This window comes from Nematocida homosporus (assembly GCF_024244095.1).
Source record: "Nematocida homosporus strain JUm1504 chromosome Unknown 4454, whole genome shotgun sequence".
In the NCBI taxonomy this organism is placed as follows: Eukaryota; Fungi; Microsporidia; genus Nematocida; species Nematocida homosporus.
Genome location: NW_026250687.1, coordinates 13,739 through 33,234, shown reverse-complemented (window position 1 = coordinate 33,234; position 19,496 = coordinate 13,739). Strand labels below are relative to the sequence as shown.

The following is a 19,496-nucleotide window of genomic DNA, read 5'->3' as shown; positions in this document are numbered from 1 at the left end:
AATTCAGAATGCCACAAGAACTCACTATGGCTAAGCTTGTCTCTATGCAAATAGCCTCATCCTATCACTCCTATCAACTTGCCACTTCATTTTCAGCTTTAGTCTATACTCTTTCTTTTCGCACTATTACCACTAAACTAGCCAAAAAGAGCCGCCAAAACATCACTAGGTCTTTATTTCTCTTTCAACGACACCTTAAAGGCCAAACCATTACTCTTCGACCTTTTACTTTATCTCTTAATTCCGAAGTAGTCAAAGTCACTCTCCTAGCCAAAGCCTTATCAGCCATTTACCAAAAATACAAAATAACTACTGATTTCACAACCTTCATATCTTCTCTTATCACACCCCACTCCAAAGATTCCATCTTTCGCTCCGTTTATGAAGAACTTACAGTCAAAAAAGAGATTCTTATCTCTCTATCCCAAATCAAACCAGCCAAAACCAAGCATCCTTTAATCACACCTATTCGCCCTCCTAAACCCCGCCAACTACCCCCTCTTTCCCAAACTTCCTATTGCCTAACCTGTCGCCGCCCCATTGCTAACAAAATGAGCAAACGCCACGCCCTTTCCAAGCACCACCAAACAACTCCTCCTATCTACTCCCGCCATACCCAAGGATCAGCCTATACCGTCCTTGCCAAATTCTCACGCGTTATTCCCTACTACACATCCCACCTAATCACTATCCAGCAATCCCAACTAGTCCTTCCCCTCAGCCGAGTATCCATTCATCCATACTCCGCCACCACTGCAACCACCACAACCACTGCTCCCAAACCCACTAAATCCCCGCCTACTTACACTTGCAACATCTGCCACAGCACTCAGACCACCCAAGCCGCCCACCAAAAGCACTTCCAGCAAAAAGCACACCGCACGGCCCTCAAGGCCATCGGTACTTCTAACCCCGACAAACATAACACTTTCCCCACCCCCGCAGCCATCCTTCGCCACCACCAACTCTAATCCAACTAACCCAATACAATACACACCCACTAACTCACTATATACCTATAACAATACAACATATACTAACTTACCACTAACTCACCACATTCCTATAACAATACAATACAACTTGCCATATACTCACCATATACTAACTCACCACATTCCTATAACAATACTAACCCAATTAGATACCTATAGCAATAGTTCCTCTCAATTATTTCAGTGCGGTTGTGTGGTGTAGCGGTAGCACCTCAGACTCTGAATCTGATAACCCGAGTTCGATCCTCGGCACGACCACTCTTCTTTTTATCTTCCCTATTCCTCCACCACCACCAAACCACCTCAATCTAACACATAACTCATTTATTTACTACACATAACCCTCCCAAATCCAACCCTCCTCCAACTCAATCCTAACCTCTTCCTTATCTTATCTCTACCCAACTAAACCCTATCTCTTTTCAAGACATTATCTTATTACAACTGCCAGCCTAGTCTTCCTCGTCTTAAAGTCTCCTCCTCTTCCCGACTCAGTCCTCTGATCTTCTCTGTATCTCCTAAGGATCGTGCCCCTCTTACTGCCCGACGCAAGTGCATAGCCCGTACGGCCCGCTTACTCTCTTCCGGCAGTAAACTACTTCCTGCTAATTTAGCCGCCAATCCATACACCACCGTTCCTTCCAGACTAGTATGTTCCGGCGCCCCGTCTATCTCCAGCAGTTGCTCCTTCGTTAGCATTGGCTCAACTTCAATGTACTCAGTCCCTAATAAACACTCAATCATATAGTAGGGCAAGTAAACCCGTTTGTTTTCCACTCTCCGACCCTTAAGAACAGATTCTAGATAAGGATTACTTAAATCTGCTTTAATCTTTACTTTAAAAACAGAACCAACAATTAGTGTATCGTTTAGACTGTAGCCATCCATTAAATTTTTTATGGCCATTCAGTTAACGGATCTTCTGCCTACTGACCAAGAAGGACTGCAAAAGGAAACTGCATATCTTTGTCGACCAACTAAACTTTCCTTTTTAGGAAAACAAAAAGCAAATGAAATATCATCAGAAAGACCAGATAAACCTTCAATTCTCGACCTACCATTAGAAAGTGAGCTAGAATTAGCTATTGCCCGAGTAACTAGATCAAGAGAAGAGATAGATATGGCCAGAAAGGAAAGGGGAAGAAGAATAACTCTAAATCATCAGGTTCAAAAGAATCAATGGGCCAAAAAGATCAAAAGCAGATCTTATCGGAAGAGTAAAAGAGAAGAAAGAGTAGCTAAAGCAGCTGCCCTAGCTGAAGTACAACATGCTGTAACTAGTGGTGTAGATGCAATAGATACAATAGATGGTAATGAAGTAGGTTTAGTAGATAAGAATCGTATAGTAGATAAGAGTCTTATGGTGAATAATGGTATTATAGATAGTGGTATATCTATTCCAGAAGTATCTGAGCCAAATACTAAGCCAAAACCTTTAGATATCTTTCAATCTTATGCCCAGCCTATTCAACATACTCAGATAGAAGAGATCTTAGAGATTAATACTGATTTTGATGAAGAAAAACAACAAGAGATAGCTAAAGACTTGCCTAAAGAAGAAGAAAGAGTTCTACCGGGTTGGAATTCTTGGGGTGGTGAAGATATTAAGCCAGTTAAAACTAGTGCTAATACAACTCTTTATAAGCGATCAGGAATTGAACTAAGAAAGAGAAAGGACTTTAAAGTATCTCATGTGATCTATAATGAACGAGCAACGCAAACCAGAAATGCAAAGTATGCTATTAAAGCTCTACCCCAAGGCTTTAAATCTGAAGAAGAGTATCAAGAACTCCTGGCCTTCCAACTAGACCGTACTAAGCAGCCTATCTCTCTCCTTAACAAACTCATCCGAGAAGAGAAGAACTTACAGTAATACAACTATCTAACCATATCTATATCTTTAATAAACTATTATTATGAATACTTACTACTTAGTACATTATTATACTATCTCACTTTAGCTAATCTAAATCTAATACTCACTTTGCCCAATCTAAATCTAATACTCACTTTGGCTAATCTAAACCTAATACTCACCTAAATACTAACTTAATATCAACTTAACTCACTAAATATCAACCCAATACTTAACTTAACTCAACTAAACACCAACAAAACTTAACTTAACTTAACTTAACTCAATGCAATCTTACTGTTTGGTAAATGAAAAAACAGGCTGAGCATAAAGGCATTCAAGTCTTGCTATCGGTGGCTGCCCAGTTTGCTAGTCAGCCTCGGCACTCGGCTATTTCTCTTGATAAAATTGGTCAGCGCATTGGTAGTAAACTCCCTTTTATTCTTGACCTAGATCGCACACATGTGCAAACTAAGGAATTCTGGCCTAAAGTCATTTCCCAAGACATTCTGACTCATTTTGGCGTTAAAACACTTACTTATGGCCTCTCTAAACAAACTGGCCGGCAAGTTATTAAACTTCAGCCGCTTTGGGATTCTTCTCTTCCAGAGTATGCCCTTCCTATCATCCCAGCTATGATTGAACGACTTTTTCTCGGTTGGTACAAACCCATCTCCGTTCAAATCCAACAGGACAAAGCAATCCTCCTTATCCTTCAAGAAGTCAACACCAGCCCATCTACTTAATTTCTATCTAATTACAATCTAATCTAATCTAATTCAAATAAAAACTAAAAATTCATTCTAGCCCAACCTCATCCCAAAACTAAACACTTTCCTTTTATTTTAACACCAATAAACCATTACTTTCTAATTCACTACTATTTCTATCTTCTTCTATACCACCACAAACCCACCCAACTCAACTCAACCCAACCCAATCTAATCACAGGACAAGTCATATGTCACTCCTAACCCAATACCAATACCAATCCAATTCTAATCAATAAAACGAACCCAATACCAATCCAACTGTCAACTTAACAGAACTAAATCCTAACATAACATAACATAATTCAACTCAACCTAACTTAACACAATTCAACACGCTTGTTTATTTACACTTCTAGATTGGTTTACTGAAGTTCTCTTTATCCCGCTTACTTCTAGCCAGCGCGGCATCATACTCCGGATTAATGCGCCAAAATCCACCTTTACCCGGAGCACTAGTCGGCCGTTTAACCTTCAAGAACATTTTGTTCAAAGATAGGTTATGTCTAATTGAGTTCTGCCAAGCCGAATCTGCCGTCTTATAGTAAGCAAAGTTCTCCTTAATCCATTTATAAATGGCACTTAAACTCAGCTGCCCATCCTTACTTTCCGATAAAGCCTTCTTTATCAGAATAGCATAAGAATAAGGCGGTTTCTGAGCACTCTTAGGTCTATTCAAAATACCATCTACATTCAGTTCTATCTCAGCCAAATGAATCCCCGGCCAATCTTTCGAATCAAACAACTGCCGAGGACAAATACCCAAAACAGTATCATTCATACTTTCTTCCGAACATCCACCCGTCTCATTACCCACACTTTCCTTCATCCCTTCTCCACCACTCTCTCCTCCTTCCGACTGTACAACCTCACCACCCCCCTCACTCTCCCCACTACCACTACCTTCACCCTCTCTACTACTCTCCCTACTACCACCCTCTCTACTACTCTCCCTACTAACACCCTCTTTACTACCATTAAGAGTAGTATTACTATTTACATTTAAGTTAGCATGACTGTTTACATTCATAATAACACTACTATGTCCATTTAGGTCAGTATTACTATTCACTTCTTTACTACCACCACCACCACAACCAATCTTCTTTAAACCTTTACTTACACTAACACTTACATTGACACCGCCACCCAAACTAACACCACCCAAACTACCACCACCTAAACTAACACCACCTAAACTAACACTACTACTAATTGCCTTGCTAATTACATTTGACTTATTACTAATTACATTTGACTTGGCACTGAAACTATCTCTACCACCCAGACCACTACTACCACCCATACAACTCAATCCATCTACACTCCCTAATACCAACCCAATACTAAGTCCACGATCAGGAATCAATTTATCGCTTATAACCTGCTCAAGGTAAGCCTCATCCCGGCCCTCCATACTCTTCCGCCGATAGAGCACCCCATCTATCTCATCTAGCATTTCTACCCACAACTATTCCTTATTTATAACCCAGGAAATTCATTATGCCTAATTTGGAAGTTAGATATTTACATACTTACTTTCAAATATCGATTAGACAGCCAATTGCTATCGGCCGTCTTATTTTCTTTATTTTTTAGCCCCAGTTAAAGATGTCAGCCTACGAATACATGGCCCAAATACACCGACACAAACAGTCGGATGTAATGAGATACCTCTTAAGAATTAGATGCTGGGAGTACAGACAGCGCAACATGATTCACCGGGCAGAAAGACCCACCTGTCCAGATAAGGCCCGCAAATTAGGATATATACGCAAGGCCGGTATAGTTATTTATCGCGTTAAGGTCCGCAGAGGAGGTAGACGTAAACTAGCCCGTAAAGGTAAAGTTAATGGTAAGCCGGTTAACCATGGTATTTTCCAACAAAAACAGAAGAAGAGTTTACAAGCTTTGGCCGAAATCAAAGTTGGTCGCAAATTTGGTGGTTTACGTCTCTTAAACTCTTACTGGGTTGGTCAAGATGCGACTTATAAGCATTATGAAGTGATTATGGTTGATCCTATGGTTGAGAATATTAGACGGGATAGTCGCTTAAACTGGATTTGCAGTAGTAAGATGAAGCACCGAGAATGCCGTGGACTTACTTCTGCTACTAAGAAGAGTAGAGGTCTAGGCAAAGGTCGGCGGTTCAACAAGACAATTGGTGGGTCACGCAATGCTTGCTGGCGGCGGCAGAATACGGTGTCGCTCTTGCGTTACCGATGATAATAAAGGGTCTACGTTCTTTTTTTCATGCAAGCGGGCTACGAGGAGGAGCGGGACTCGAGTGAGGACTTTGAGATCGTCTTGAACGACGAGCAAGAAGTTCCCGAGACTGCTGATTTGTTAGAGGCTTATGCCTTGGATTGTGATGCTTTTAGCGATAAGCCTTGGCGACGGCCGGGTGAGGATATAACGGACTACTTTAATTATGGCTTTACCGAATCGACTTGGGCTGAGTACGTGAGTAAGCAGAAGAGGCTAAGGGAGGAGCATCCTAATCGGGCTCGGAAACGGGATAAGGAATGGGCTCCTCGCACACGGCGTCGTTAAAACCAAGTTAGATTAAAATAGGGTTGGTATTGAGTGGGGTGGAGTTAGTATTTAGTTGGTATCTACCCAACCGTTAAAAGTTGACTTAAGTAAAGTATTTAGTTAGTATTTAGTTGATATTTAGTTTGAGTTGGTATATTTAGTTAGTTTGAATTGGTATTTAGTTGGTATTGGGTGGAGCGTAATGAATTGGTGAGTTTGAATAAAGTCTTTATCGTGGTCGGTTGAAAATAGACGTTGTGTTAGATTAGAGTCTTGGCAAAAGCCATGCGTTGAATTGGGTTGAATTGGATTGGTATTGGCTTGGTTTGGGTTGGTATTAAGAGGAATAAAGATGGGCTGCTGGATTGGTTCTGGGTGTTGTGTATGTGAATTCCCAACCCTATTGGGTTAGTGGGCGAGTTAGTATTCGGTTGGTATTGATTAGTATTTATTGTTCGACATCATCTGGGTTACATGATTGGGTTAGTAGTTGGTAGTAAAGTTACATTGGGTTAGATTAATATAAGGTTGAGGTGGGTAAAGGTGGGTAAAGGTGGGTTGGGATAGGTAAAGGTGGCTAGAGATGAGTAGAGAGATCTTTCGGAGAGATTCATCTAGATTTCAAAGAGATGAAAGTTGGATCTTTGAAGAGAAAGACGAGTTTCTAACTGAGTAATCTAAAGGGAATGCTCAAGACATTGCACCTTCTTGACAACCCAACTAATACCATATGAAGAATCCGGTACATTTCTTTGTCTTTGGTTGAGTTGAGTTGGTATTGCTATTGACTAATACTAACCCAATACTAATTACTTTGCCTTAAACTAAAGATAGCATTGACAAGTTCTGTAGGAGTAACTTGCTTATCTAAGGTTACGCAATAAATGATGAAGTTCTTTGTCTTTGTAGAGTTAATTCATGTAAAAGTAGAGATAGATAGAAATTCCTTGTTAGATATTGCGATGAATGGTATGGATAGCATAGAAGAAAACCCCCAATTAATTCAAGAACAACAATTTACAATTAACATTGATCCGTTTGGATAGTGAGTTATTGGAGTATTGGGGTGATGAGATTGGTTAGTTAGAGTGGTGTTGGGGCGGTAAGAAGGTGGAGATAGAGTAGCGGAGGAATAGCCATCCAATTTTTTATGTCGCGCGAGACAAAACAGTTCTGTCGAGAATGCAATAATATGCTGTATCCTAAGGAAGATAAGCAGGAGAAGGTATTGTATTTGGCTTGCCGAAATTGTGAACATTTTGAAGAGGCAGTTACTCCGATGGTTTATTCCGTACAGTATAAGAATGAAAGTGGGGCAAAGGGGATAGCTGGGATTTCGGCTATGGAAATAGCAAGCGACCCGACTTTGAAGCGGATTAGGACGAAAGAATGTACTCGGTGTGGAGGAAGAGTGCATGCTTACTTTCAATCGAAAGACCATAACGAAGATACTTCTTTGGCGGATAACCATGTTTGTTGTAATTGCTTTAAGATAGAAAGTAGTTTGGGTTAGTTGGGGCCGGCAAGGTAGTAGACTCTTCAAGTTATTAAATGATTATACACTTACATTACATTGGGTTAGTATTATGTTGATATTATTTGGGTTGCTGTGTAAGACTCAAGTATCTATTTATGTCAAAATTATCTTTGTGATTCTGGTGGTGGCAAAAAGGCCCAACTTTGCTAAATAGATAAATTGGGCTAGTATTGTGTTGGGTTCGATTTATTGATTATGAGGGTAGGGTTTGTGTTGTGTTGGATTGGATTGGTGTTGGTATGGGCTGGTATTGGATTAGTAGTGAGGGTGGGGGCGGCCGATAGACTCTGGGTTGGGATATCAATCACATGCTTTGATAAATTTACTCGAGATTTGAAAGAGATGTGCTGGAGTTTTCTTCTGGTAATAGGTGTGCTTGGGTTTGTGGTTAGTATTTGGGTTAATGGGATTAAACCTTGGTTTGACTTCAGACTGGGGTGGTATGGGGTTATATTGTGTGCGATTAGTATGGTATATTTAGATGGTTGCTGTGCAACAGGCGGACTTGATAAGGAATATTGGCGAGATAGTCACTATAACGATGGACAGCCCGGACAATTGGATTGTGCTGATATAATCCCGGCCTTAAAACAGCTTGGGTTTCTATTTGTAGCTGGTTATAACTCTGGTAATATTCCGTCACTCTTTTGTAATAACTTGGCTCCGTCTATCTCGACCCATACCAGCCGGTCAACCTCGAGCTTTTCTGTCCCGATAGAAAACGTCCCGGACTATTGGGTTGGGTTTTCACAGGGTAGTGTCTATTTTGAACCGCCTGAAGTTATAGATAAGCACTGGGTTAAGCATATCCAGAGTACACTAAGAATGATTTCTTGTATTAGAGTGGTCCAGGCTCAGGTGAGATATAAACCGAATAGTCCTGAACTTCATGGAGAAACACTGTGTATTTTGTCTCGTATTATTAACATGTTTGACTGTGAGTACTTGTCGATTTCGCTGGGCTGGGATATAGCAGATTTAAGTTATACCAATAAGATAGACTATACGGCTCTTCTGACTGAGGCCTATAATACCGTCCAAGATGTAACTTATGCCATCCCCTGTCAGATCAGTTTTGGGATCATCGAGCATAGTGATATCTTGAGTTTAATAATGTCTGGAGTTGCGCCATTGCGGCCAATCTCAAGTGTCTTTCTGCGAAGCCGATGCTTTGAAGCGATTTCTTTGCTGGGTCAATTAGCGCTAGCCAAAGACTACGTTCTTATTATTGAACCTTTAGCAGAGCTAGTACATATTGACTTTGGGCTACTTCTAAGCAGTTCCCCTACCTGTAGCCAGATCACTATTAACGACCATCCAACAACCCGGATGTTCATAGCAGGCCTTGAAAATGCTATTAAGTTACACCCAGAGCTGATCTTGTGTCTTAGTTGTGATACTATTAAGCATCTGTGCCTTTACAATGCTGCCGAAATTCAAATCCATACACTATTGGGGTTTGAGGTTAACAAAGACACTGTCATACATTTGGAGCAACTTTCCGGTATGAACACAGCGTCGCCCATTAAGATTATCGCGCATAAAGTTGTAGCTGAAGTCCAGTTTGGTGTTCCATGTCGGCTCTTCGACCACCATCGAAAGCTATACACCCCGACGAATCTGGCTAAAATAGGTATCAAAGCATCCACAGTCACAATTTATTATAAGAAACCACGAGATGACGTGCTTAACACCACACTAGCACTTTGTCAGATTAACGCCCTGTTGAAACCCCCACAAATAATTTCCAGCCGCCTGGTTTTCTGCGATGGCCAAAGTCTAAACGATACCAATTGGAGACTTGATATGCCAATCTCGATCGACCTTAATCACCCCAAGTTTGAGGAGCACCTAGGATTCTACATTCGTAATTCCATTCCTTTCTGTCAGAATATGAAATATTGCGGCATTGAGATTAGTGGTTCGAAGGTTCCAATAGAGAAACAAGACCTAAGATGTATTCAGGTTCTATCGCTATTCCGAAATCTTGATGTTAATACGCTTATGATTCGGAATGTCAGAACTAGAACCAGACCCACATGCAACTTTATTCTCGACCATATGATGGAACTCGCGTCTGTTAAAGATAAATGGTCTTTTAATGCTAATCTTTTGGTGCTAGATAATGTTGACATTTGTATTGTTTATTGGATGCTCGCACATTACGAGTTTGCCAAACCCGTGAAGATATATATGCTAAATCAGCGGTTCAAGAACCTTGGTATTGCTCAAGTTTTAAATACACCTATAGGCCAACACATCGAGTTTATTGCAATCAATGACTTTCTTGAACTAAATGAAGTCATCTATTATACGCAGGAAGAGAACATTGTAGGCTTCTCAATCTTCAATTATGTCAAATCCCATAATCACAGCCACATCGAGTCCCTTCATTTAGATAAGCTTCATATGAGACTAAATGGTATTGATTTTGGTCATTATGGCGAGATCTTAGATGTGTTTAGTCGATATAAAATCACACTGATGATTGGTCTACCTAAACTTGTACTTGATGAGATGTAGTTAGTGATTTCGCCTCATTCGGAATATTAAACAATAAAGGCTTCATTACCCCAATACTATCAAGACAAAATCATTTCGCTTTGAAGAGTGTTCTGCTTTGGCCGCATCTACTTTCTAATTTGTAGCGCTACAACAATTATTGTGGATTGTACAGCAAGCATCTTACCGGCCTAAGACGAAACGATCGGATAGTAGGTGATATTCTGTCGCAACTATTTGCTTACTGAGCTAGCCTTGCGCTATCAACTACATTAATCATGATAAAACTGCTTTATTTCATACTTCGTTCTTCTATGTCGGATTAACGTTGGTATGAGGAATCAACCTAATATAGTTGTTACAACGGTGAATTTTAGCGATGGGCTTCAATTCGTTCACATATAGCGTGTTTTGTTGTATTTAGATAGAGGGACTGCCCGCTTCTTTTTAGAGCAACTTTCATCGTACATTTCGGTGTAAGTAGATTCATCTAGGATGGTGTCTTCATTGTCTGAGAAGTCCGGGTCCTTGGGGTTAACAGGGGGTTGGGTGTAGGTGATAGTGCCTGTGTTGGAACGGAAGATTTGTTGGGCTGCAGTTTGGTGTTCGGGTTCCGAGATTGGAACATCGGTAGTGATCGAGTGATTGGGGTTGTAAACATCCTGGACAGTGAAAGAGTCATCAAGAGAGTCTATACTGGGTGGAGGGGAAGGAATGGTAACAATTACACTTGGTGAAATCACTTGAGAATGTGATGTTCTATGATAGGAGGCGTTTGATGCTAATGTTGCACGAGAAGGTGATAAGGGGACGCGATGGGGTGTCGTTGATCGTGATGGTGATAGCGACGATCTTACCCGAGGCGGTGCTATTGATGATTTAGATGGCGACATTAGTATGTGCGAGGACGACAATAGCTTATTTGTTGGGCCGAGGGACGAGTGGCTGTAGCGAGGAGGGATAGTGTTGGGTAGTTGAGAAGGAGTTGGCGTAGGATTAGGTGGGATAGGTGACTGAGAACGAATGGAGGACGTCGGCATGGATGGCGGTTTGGATGAAGAAACAGGAGTAGAAGTAGAAGTAGAAGTAAAGGTAGTGGAGAAAGGAGTCACAAATTGAATCCGACTGGAATTGGCGCCTGGTTTTGGTGGGGTAGAGTATTCATGGCTACGCGGGATTAGGTGAGGGAAAGATTCAACACTAGGCGTGGGATGAGTTAAGGGAGGAATTGCTGTTGTTGGCTTGCTCGGACTAGAAGCTACCAGTGGTGAAGTTGGTGTTAATTGTTTTGCTTTGTCCTTTAAATAGTTGTGACTAGTGTTAGTAGTGGCTATAATATTCTCGGATAAGGAAGTGTCTAAACTTGCATTAAAACTATCATCAAATGCATCATCAAAAGTGGGGCTTGGTATGGTGGGTGAAATATCAGGTTCTATTTTAGGCAGTATAGTGTCTATGTTGGGCGGGGTGGACAGGTTGATAGTGGCGGTATTCTGTTGGTTGGCTGATTTACTTGAGTTATTGTTATTCTTACTGGCAGAGTCCGAGTTAGTGGTGGTAGTGGTGCCATTCTTGTTTTTACTGGCAGAGTCCGAAGCAGTGGTGGTAGTGGTGCCATTCTTGTTTCTACTGGCAGAGTCCGAGGTAGTGGTGTCATCTTCAGTATCATTATCAGGTAGTTCGTTAAGGAAAAAGGCGACTTCTTGGTTTGAGATCGTGGTTTGATTGCTTTTGAACACTGAGATGGGACTGTATGCGGCTGTAGATTTGGAAGCAAGCTTGCGGAGAGTCTTAAGCAAAAAGGCCTGTGGTTGGGAGAGATGAGATGATACAGGTTGGTTCTTCTTGTCCAAAGCAAAAGCAATCCTACATCTTTCTAGTCCTTCAAATACTTTGGCAGTAATCCGTTTGATAGAAGGAACATTAGCAACTGCTGGAGGACTTTGGTCCTTGTCCATGTAAAAAGGCGGATCAGTCGTCAAAGACATCGAGTATATGTACAGTATAATGGACTTATTGGGACTAAAGAAGAAATATCCCCTTTGGAGTAAACACCAAGCATTCTTTAAAGAAACCAACTCTAGCTCAATTCGATCCTCTTCTTTCATCTGAGGAAGCACACCAGGATCAAGTATGGCTGTAATACTATGCCGGCCATCACTAATTAGAAGAACGGCTTTATCCGGCGATGAATCAATCACCTGCTCAATTCGAAAGATATACTCGTTATATTTTAAGCGGGCGGCACCAATATGCGGTCTACTTATCCCGTATGGATCTATGGAAAGAACATTCAGTAATTCTTTCCCAGGCTGAGTCGCACTGTCTACTTGCATAATGTTCCGTCCTATTTCTACCCAGGCTTCGCCTATATGCGACTGAATGGCTATAATAGTAGGCACTATCCATTCACAGTTCCTCATTTACACAAAAATTGCATGAACCGTAAGTAGTAACCATGCCAGTTACCGAGATAGTATAAATATATGCTTATATAGTCTTTAATTAGTATTTAATTAGTATTTAGCTACTTGCTTGGCCAATTATGGCATTTGTAGGTCTTTGGTTCTTCCGCATTTAATTAGTATAAATGGAGAAGTAGATAGATTGGCTTATAATTTATGGTGGCAACTTGGCGTTCTTTGGCTGGTATTTAGCCTTACCAATTAGAGGTCTTCAAAGAAGTCATCTATTTCACCTTCGGCCTTAGGAGATTTCCACTTAAGAATTGCACAGCCGCTGTAGGGATAGAGTTGGTTGCGGTAGGCAAAAAGACCTTCGAAGTACATCTCGGGGTAGGGCATTTTGTTGATTTGGCGATTGGGCAGTAACTCTGTTATTTCCTGGTTATGAACGGTATAAATTGTTTGCTTGATCGGATACACCTCAGTTACACCTGGTAAAACCTTCCTTTCCCGGCAGAAGTCATTAATAGTACTATCAAACGTATAAAGAGAGCCTTGAGCATCAATTACAAGTAAAACCTTATTAAAGATACCCAGATACCGCAACAGTTTACCGATGCCAAAAGTATCCCGAGGCTCTTCTTCATCAATCCGTGTACGATTAATAATCCCATCCTCACTCGCTGTATAAAAAGACTTATTCCGAATCACCAATCCGACAATACTATCTTCATGTTCTTGATAAGTAATCTTAGTGCGTAGTACCAAGTTATGCATCGTAACGTTTCCGGCATAAGTACCCGTTCCCAAGTACGTCCTACAACTTGAAATGTCCATAGCTGACACCTGCTCAAACTCCCCTTTCAGAATACCTTTCAACTGCCCGGCCTCTAAACGATACACCTCGGCCACTGTGCAGATGTATAAGACTTCGTCCTTAACCAAAGTTAACTTAACTCGTTCTTTTAGATCAAATAACTTTTTGGGCGACTTTCCTTCACACAACTGATATATTTCACCATCAAGTAGGACAACTAACGGTTTCGCAAAACTTTCAATCGAAAAGATATCGCTAGCAAACGTATGTTCCATTCAAAATAAAATATTTGTCTATTTAGACAACGTTCTCCTGATCTATCTTTCCTTATCTTTTCTTAAACATTTCCTTTTTGGGTAATTTATTGATCGCGCGTATTCTCCAGAAAAGTCTAGAAGAAGGTGCCAAGTATATATAGAGAAGGTGAAAATAGTTTTATGACATTCGGTCAAGGACTTAACTCAGAAAGACTAAATCGAGTAATGACTAGTGCAGAAGCACTTGCGGTTGAAAGGCGGTCCCTTTCTATTGATTCTGTGCATGTTTTGTTAGCTTTACTCCAGTCGTCCGATGCAACCACCAAGAAAGTCTTGGGTAATCTTCGTAGTGAGATGGAAAAACGAGCTGAAGACTATCTGCAGCAACAGCCTAAGAGTACGTCGCGTATGGTTCTTCCCAGTGTAAATTCGCAAGAACTCACTGGGGTGGTCGAAGCTGCAGCTATTCTAGCACGAAAGGAGAACAGCGAGATTGAAGAGACTCATATTCTACTCGGTGTTCTTCAGTGTGCCAAAATCAAAGAGATTCTCAATGGTCTGAACATTTCCCAACTGACTGAAAAACTCAAGTCCAAAGACGAACGTGGCAAACCTTCCCTGGAAGACTTTGCGGTTGATATGGTGCAGCAGGCCAGAGATGGTTTGTTTGATCCAGTAATTGGCCGTGATAAGGAAATTCGGGCGGTTATGGAAGTTCTAACTAAGAAGATCAAAGCTAATGCCATGCTTTTAGGTGAGCCGGGTGTAGGTAAGACTGCTATTGCTAATGGACTAGCCCAGTTAATTGCTTCGGGCCAAGCACCTGGAATGGCCGATTGTAGGTTGTACAATGTGGATTTAGGAGCGGTAGTAGCTGGTGCTATGTACCAAGGACAGTTTGAGGAGCGGTTTAAGACCTTAATTAAGGAGGCGGAAGAATCTAACCGTCAGATTATTTTGTTTATTGATGAGATTCATATGGTCTTAGGTGCTGGTAAGTCACAAGGTGCCATGAATGCAGCTAACTTGCTTAAGCCTAGTTTGGCTTCTGGGGCTATCCGTTGCATTGGTGCCACTACTTATGGTGAGTATAAACAGTACGTTGAAAAAGATCCGGCTTTTGAAAGACGGTTTGTGCCCGTTAATGTAGCAGAACCTTCCGTTGAAGATACAGTGACTATGTTGCGAGGTCTTCGTGAGAGATTTGAGTCCTTCCATGGGCTGAATATCTTGGATGAAACCTTAGAATGTGCCGCTGAAATGGGATCTCGCTACATGACAGGTGGACACATGCCGGATACTGCAATTACTCTACTGGATGCAGCTTGTGCCTCGGTCAAGATTTCACTGGAAAGTGAACCGTCTGAAGTCCTGGCTTTGAAATCAAAGATTTGGGCGGCTGAACTGGAAAGAGAGTCTATCAAATCTGATCAAGCCCGAGACACCCAAGTGAATAACGATGAAAAGCTACAGAAGGTTGAGCAGAAGATAGAAAAGCTTCGGGAAAGACTAGCTCCTATTCAAGAAGAGTACGGACAGCGTATGGCCCACATTATCAAGAGAAGGAAACTTCTTAAGAAACTGGAAGAGCTTAAGATCAAATTGGGCAATGCTGAACGTGAGGGTAATAGTACACTTGCTTACGACATTAAGAAATTCGCCATTCCTGATATTGAAAACGAAATCCGCTTGCTAGGTGAGACCGATCAAAAGATATGCATTCGTCCGGAGCATATTGCGCAAATGGTATCGAGTATTACTGGTATTCCAGCCACTCGCTTGACTCTTTCCGAGAATCAGCGGCTACTCCAAATGGAAGCCAGATTACAACAACGCGTTATTGGCCAGGACGAAGCTATCCGTTCATTGTCTGATGCTATTATTCGTTCAAAAGCCGGATTCTCTCGACCTAATCGGCCGATTGGCTCTTTCTTATTCCTAGGCCCAACGGGAGTTGGTAAGACTCAGCTGGCTAAATCGCTAGCCTTTGAGATGTTTGATGATGAGAAAGCACTCGTGCGTTTGGATATGAGTGAGTTCTTGGAGGAACATTCAATTAGTCGGCTGATTGGAGCGCCGCCTGGATATGTTGGTTACGAAACAGGCGGGTACTTGACTGAGAAGATCAGAAACCGGCCCTACTCCATTGTTCTGATTGATGAGATTGAAAAGGCCCATAAACGGGTTGTGAATCTTTTCTTACAGGTTTTGGATGATGGGCGTTTGACTGATAGTCATGGTCGGACTGTAGACTTTACCAATACTATCGTGATTATGACATCTAACATTGGATCGGCCCAAATTCTTGAGGATAGCAGCAAAGCTAATATTCTTAATATTCTTAAGGGGTACTTCCCGCCTGAATTCCTCAACCGACTAGATGGCGTTGAAATCTTTGGATCACTTCAAGCTGGACAACTAGCTAGAATAGTTGACATCTACACTAATGAAATCAATGCACGTATGCAAAAGAACCAAGTCGAGATCGCTCTAACTGACAGTGCTAAGCAAAGAGTTATGGACTCGGCTTACACGCCCGAATACGGTGCTCGGCCCTTACAGCGTTATATTGAACGCACTATCACTACAGATGTTTCTAAGATTTTCCTTGGTCTTCCTGAGAACCAAAGAATCATGCTAACTGTCACCCCCAAGGAGGAAGAAGTCTCGGTCGCTCCTATTTTCATTGGTGATACCTTTGCCTACTACCCAAATTCAGCCCATTCCATTACTACCGGCCATGATGATTTCCAGTCCCGGAAGCGTATAGCCCACTAAACACTGGCCTCAATACTAACCTAATATTAGGTAACACGTTAATAAAAGCAACTATTTAGTATAAATAATCTAAGTCGTATATAAAACCCGTCCTATCTAACCTGATTCTTTATTTACTGTGCTCCGGCTGGTAAACAGGGTAGAGATAAGAAGCAGTCGAGATTGATATCTCTAGCTCAACTCGTTTGTAGTAATCTGAGCAGATTGTAAGGTTCTGGATGACATCTTGCAACATAATAGCCGATCCTATTGTAGTGCCCTTCCAAAGAGTCTTCAGAGCCGATGCATGGATGTGCAAGCGGTAGAAAGTGGGGTAGTAGTGGAAGTACATTTTGATTTGGTTGAGATCAAGTCCGTATGTGCTCAAGACCTTTTCTACGGCCTTAATGACCCTTTTTAGCAATGGTATGTGCTGCGCCTGTAATTCTCGAATTGTATAAAGCGATGCGTCCTTGAAGAGAACTACTAAGTAGAGTGAGTCTAAGTTGACCCGATCCCACTTAAGATCTGGGCAGATAAGGAAATCCGGGTCGATGTAGAGCAAGTGCTCGTTCATGCTAGTTAAATAAGGAGCCTTTTTCCCTGCCGCCTCAGTAAAGAGGTTCTCAATCCAAAGAGAACTCGGGCCCTTACTAAGTGCTAAAGGCAGCACGGCCTCTTTATAATGGGCATAGGACTCCTTAACTATGACATGGTCGCTTTCCGTATACTTTTTAATTAGAGCTGGCGTAGCTGGATGTATAATTGTGTACTTGACTGTGTCGTTGATAGAAACTGTGCCATAAGAGTATATATCGTTCGTATTGGACGCCGTTTCCTCCAAAGCTTCTGGAACACTATCTAGAAAGGGTGTTTTGTTCAAAAGCAAAATGGCTTGTTGATTATCAATTTCACCAAGATAAATCTTAGATATTGTTTCGGCCCGACTAGAAAGAAGACTTAAGGCTTTAAAACTACTTAATTTACTCATTAAAAAAAAGGCCAGTAGGCGCCTACTTATGTCTTAATCTTGCTGGAGATAACATTTTGATATCAATTTGGTGTTTTTAAATTAAAGTATGCCTTAGGTTAAGTTAAGTTAATGTGGTGTTAAGTTAAGTTAGGTTAAGTTAGGTTAAGTTAAGTTAACATTCATATATAATTTACTATCAACTTAATACTAACTCAACTCAATAGTAACTCAACTTAATACTAACTCAACCCAATACAACGCAATAATAAACTAAACTAATTCATATCTTATCCCTTTATTGTTTGTGGGGAAGGGTGAAAGGGCACTCGCCTGGGCAGATTTGAGCCACAGCTGCTACTTGCTCGGCCGTGAGTGGTGTAAAGAGAACGGAGGGTTGGTTAATGCGGTGACCTTGGGGAAGATCTTCCTGGAAGCAGTCGGGGATAGTGGGCTCTTCATTAATAGCCAGCATATCTTGCAGTCGTTTGGCTTCAACTGGAATAATGGGCATGAGTACTCGGGACAGGAGAAGAACAATGTTGGCCGCTGGTGCTATTTGCTTGATCTTTTCCTCCTTGGCAAGCTTGCGATCAAAGGCCTCTTGCACATACTTGTTGCCAACCACGGCCATTTCAATAACCTTAGCCACAGCCGGTCGGATTTCAGTCCTCTCCATGCACTCGTTGTACTCGCTAAGAAGCTGGTTAAGAGTCTCTTTCTCGGCCTCAGGAAGAGAAGTAGCTACAATGCAGCCATTAGCTTGCTTGGTGATAAAAGACAGAACCCGGTTGCAAAGGTTCCCAATAGTGTTAATAAGCATGGTATGGTACGATTCATGGAACTCGCGCCATGAAAAGTTGCTATCACTTGTTTCTGGCCTAGTTCGCAATAAATGGAACCGCCATGCACCTGCACAGCCCATTCTATCTTCAAGCAAGTCCTTCCCAAAGATACCCCGACCTTGCGACTTACTAAACTTACCCTTCTCGTACATCAGGTAGTGAGTAGAAGAAATAACCTTAGGGAAGTTGTACTCAGACTTAGTTCCCATCAGAATAGCCGGGAAAAAGACACTATGGAAGAACACATTGTCTTTTCCCATAAACTCGTACAAATCAACATTCTTATCTGTCCACCAGTCCAGACGTCCAATTGCCTCGGTAAAGGTTATATACCCAATCGGCGCATCAAACCAGACATAAAGCACCTTGCCTTTATACTCCGGTAAAGGAACTGGCACGCCCCATTGGTACTTCAAGTCTCGCGTAATACACCGTTCCTGTAAGTCTTTCCCTTTCCAGTCCATAGCAATCTGCCGAGCTGCCGATGTCCATTGCGGACTGGCCTCCTCTATCTTAAGTCCTACCTTTTCCTTAAACTTGTCCAGTATAAAGAACAGATGCACTGTATCGCGTAATTCTGGTGCTTGCTTACAAGTTGAACAGACTGGAGATAAGATATCACTTGGTTGCAGAATTGACCCACAATCATCACACTGGTCTCCCCGGGCCTGGTCGCCTCCACAAAGCTTACAGCTTCCATTAACATACCGGTCAGCTAAGAACATATCACATTGCAAACAAAAGAATCGCTGCTCAGTTCGCTCAACAAAGTTCCCGTTCTCCCAATTCTCTTTAAAGATCCGCTGGGTGAGTTCCTTATGATTGTCCATTGACGTGCGGCCAAAACTATCAAACTCGATCTGAAACCAATCGTAGACCCGTTTGTGTTCAGCGCTGTTTCGCGCACAAAGATCCCCAGGCGAGATCTGTTCTTTATCAGCAGCTACCTCCGATGCAGTCCCATACTCATCTGTGCCACAAATGTAAGTTGTCTGATACCCTCTCATTTTTGAGTATCTATTAAAGACATCACCACTTAGCACAGCACCAATAACATTCCCTAAGTGGGGCAAGTTGTTTACGTAAGGCAATGCTGAAGTAATCAGTCTTTTCTGCTTAGTCATTAGATACTCGAAAAAATTGGCAGGCTTTAGTCGTGGCAGAGACAGGGGGCTAACCGCTAATGCGTAGTGGAAGAGTACTAGTTGGCATGGGTTGTAATGCTTATGGTCGAAGTAAGTGTATAGTTTA

At 41.8% G+C, this 19,496-nt stretch overlaps 14 protein-coding genes across 14 annotated transcripts; 8 read left to right on the top strand and 6 right to left on the bottom strand.

Annotated features, from left to right (window-relative positions):
- Positions 1–8: 8 nt before the first annotated feature.
- Positions 9–971, top strand: NEHOM01_0337 (uncharacterized protein; the record flags this gene model as incomplete). Its single annotated transcript, XM_051489215.1, has 1 exon — positions 9–971. The coding sequence occupies one exon, from the start codon at positions 9–11 to the stop codon at positions 969–971; it is 963 nt and encodes a 320-aa protein (XP_051345175.1).
- A 462-nt stretch (positions 972–1,433) lies between these two features.
- On the bottom strand, positions 1,434–1,883 carry NEHOM01_0336 (uncharacterized protein; the record flags this gene model as incomplete). The annotated part of the gene is made up of 1 exon (XM_051489214.1): positions 1,434–1,883. The coding sequence occupies one exon, from the start codon at positions 1,881–1,883 to the stop codon at positions 1,434–1,436; it is 450 nt and encodes a 149-aa protein (XP_051345174.1).
- A 10-nt stretch (positions 1,884–1,893) lies between these two features.
- NEHOM01_0335 (uncharacterized protein) lies at positions 1,894–2,868 on the top strand (the record flags this gene model as incomplete). The annotated part of the gene is made up of 1 exon (XM_051489213.1): positions 1,894–2,868. The coding sequence occupies one exon, from the start codon at positions 1,894–1,896 to the stop codon at positions 2,866–2,868; it is 975 nt and encodes a 324-aa protein (XP_051345173.1).
- A 290-nt stretch (positions 2,869–3,158) lies between these two features.
- NEHOM01_0334 (uncharacterized protein) lies at positions 3,159–3,596 on the top strand (the record flags this gene model as incomplete). Its single annotated transcript, XM_051489212.1, has 1 exon — positions 3,159–3,596. The coding sequence occupies one exon, from the start codon at positions 3,159–3,161 to the stop codon at positions 3,594–3,596; it is 438 nt and encodes a 145-aa protein (XP_051345172.1).
- Positions 3,597–3,975: 379 nt separating this feature from the next.
- On the bottom strand, positions 3,976–5,079 carry NEHOM01_0333 (forkhead box protein J1; the record flags this gene model as incomplete). Its single annotated transcript, XM_051489211.1, has 1 exon — positions 3,976–5,079. One exon carries the CDS (start codon positions 5,077–5,079, stop codon positions 3,976–3,978), a length of 1,104 nt encoding a protein of 367 aa, XP_051345171.1.
- A 152-nt stretch (positions 5,080–5,231) lies between these two features.
- Positions 5,232–5,846, top strand: NEHOM01_0332 (large subunit ribosomal protein L15e; the record flags this gene model as incomplete). The annotated part of the gene is made up of 1 exon (XM_051489210.1): positions 5,232–5,846. The coding sequence occupies one exon, from the start codon at positions 5,232–5,234 to the stop codon at positions 5,844–5,846; it is 615 nt and encodes a 204-aa protein (XP_051345170.1).
- A 27-nt stretch (positions 5,847–5,873) lies between these two features.
- Positions 5,874–6,173, top strand: NEHOM01_0331 (uncharacterized protein; the record flags this gene model as incomplete). The annotated part of the gene is made up of 1 exon (XM_051489209.1): positions 5,874–6,173. One exon carries the CDS (start codon positions 5,874–5,876, stop codon positions 6,171–6,173), a length of 300 nt encoding a protein of 99 aa, XP_051345169.1.
- Positions 6,174–7,305: 1,132 nt separating this feature from the next.
- On the top strand, positions 7,306–7,668 carry NEHOM01_0330 (DNA-directed RNA polymerase II subunit RPB9; the record flags this gene model as incomplete). The annotated part of the gene is made up of 1 exon (XM_051489208.1): positions 7,306–7,668. One exon carries the CDS (start codon positions 7,306–7,308, stop codon positions 7,666–7,668), a length of 363 nt encoding a protein of 120 aa, XP_051345168.1.
- A 366-nt stretch (positions 7,669–8,034) lies between these two features.
- Positions 8,035–10,215, top strand: NEHOM01_0329 (uncharacterized protein; the record flags this gene model as incomplete). Its single annotated transcript, XM_051489207.1, has 1 exon — positions 8,035–10,215. The coding sequence occupies one exon, from the start codon at positions 8,035–8,037 to the stop codon at positions 10,213–10,215; it is 2,181 nt and encodes a 726-aa protein (XP_051345167.1).
- Positions 10,216–10,589: 374 nt separating this feature from the next.
- NEHOM01_0328 (uncharacterized protein) lies at positions 10,590–12,617 on the bottom strand (the record flags this gene model as incomplete). Its single annotated transcript, XM_051489206.1, has 1 exon — positions 10,590–12,617. One exon carries the CDS (start codon positions 12,615–12,617, stop codon positions 10,590–10,592), a length of 2,028 nt encoding a protein of 675 aa, XP_051345166.1.
- Positions 12,618–12,860: 243 nt separating this feature from the next.
- NEHOM01_0327 (uncharacterized protein) lies at positions 12,861–13,691 on the bottom strand (the record flags this gene model as incomplete). Its single annotated transcript, XM_051489205.1, has 1 exon — positions 12,861–13,691. The coding sequence occupies one exon, from the start codon at positions 13,689–13,691 to the stop codon at positions 12,861–12,863; it is 831 nt and encodes a 276-aa protein (XP_051345165.1).
- A 162-nt stretch (positions 13,692–13,853) lies between these two features.
- NEHOM01_0326 (ATP-dependent Clp protease ATP-binding subunit ClpB) lies at positions 13,854–16,451 on the top strand (the record flags this gene model as incomplete). The annotated part of the gene is made up of 1 exon (XM_051489204.1): positions 13,854–16,451. One exon carries the CDS (start codon positions 13,854–13,856, stop codon positions 16,449–16,451), a length of 2,598 nt encoding a protein of 865 aa, XP_051345164.1.
- Positions 16,452–16,560: 109 nt separating this feature from the next.
- Positions 16,561–17,421, bottom strand: NEHOM01_0325 (m7GpppX diphosphatase; the record flags this gene model as incomplete). Its single annotated transcript, XM_051489203.1, has 1 exon — positions 16,561–17,421. The coding sequence occupies one exon, from the start codon at positions 17,419–17,421 to the stop codon at positions 16,561–16,563; it is 861 nt and encodes a 286-aa protein (XP_051345163.1).
- Positions 17,422–17,698: 277 nt separating this feature from the next.
- On the bottom strand, positions 17,699–19,369 carry NEHOM01_0324 (methionyl-tRNA synthetase; the record flags this gene model as incomplete). The annotated part of the gene is made up of 1 exon (XM_051489202.1): positions 17,699–19,369. One exon carries the CDS (start codon positions 19,367–19,369, stop codon positions 17,699–17,701), a length of 1,671 nt encoding a protein of 556 aa, XP_051345162.1.
- Positions 19,370–19,496: the final 127 nt, after the last annotated feature.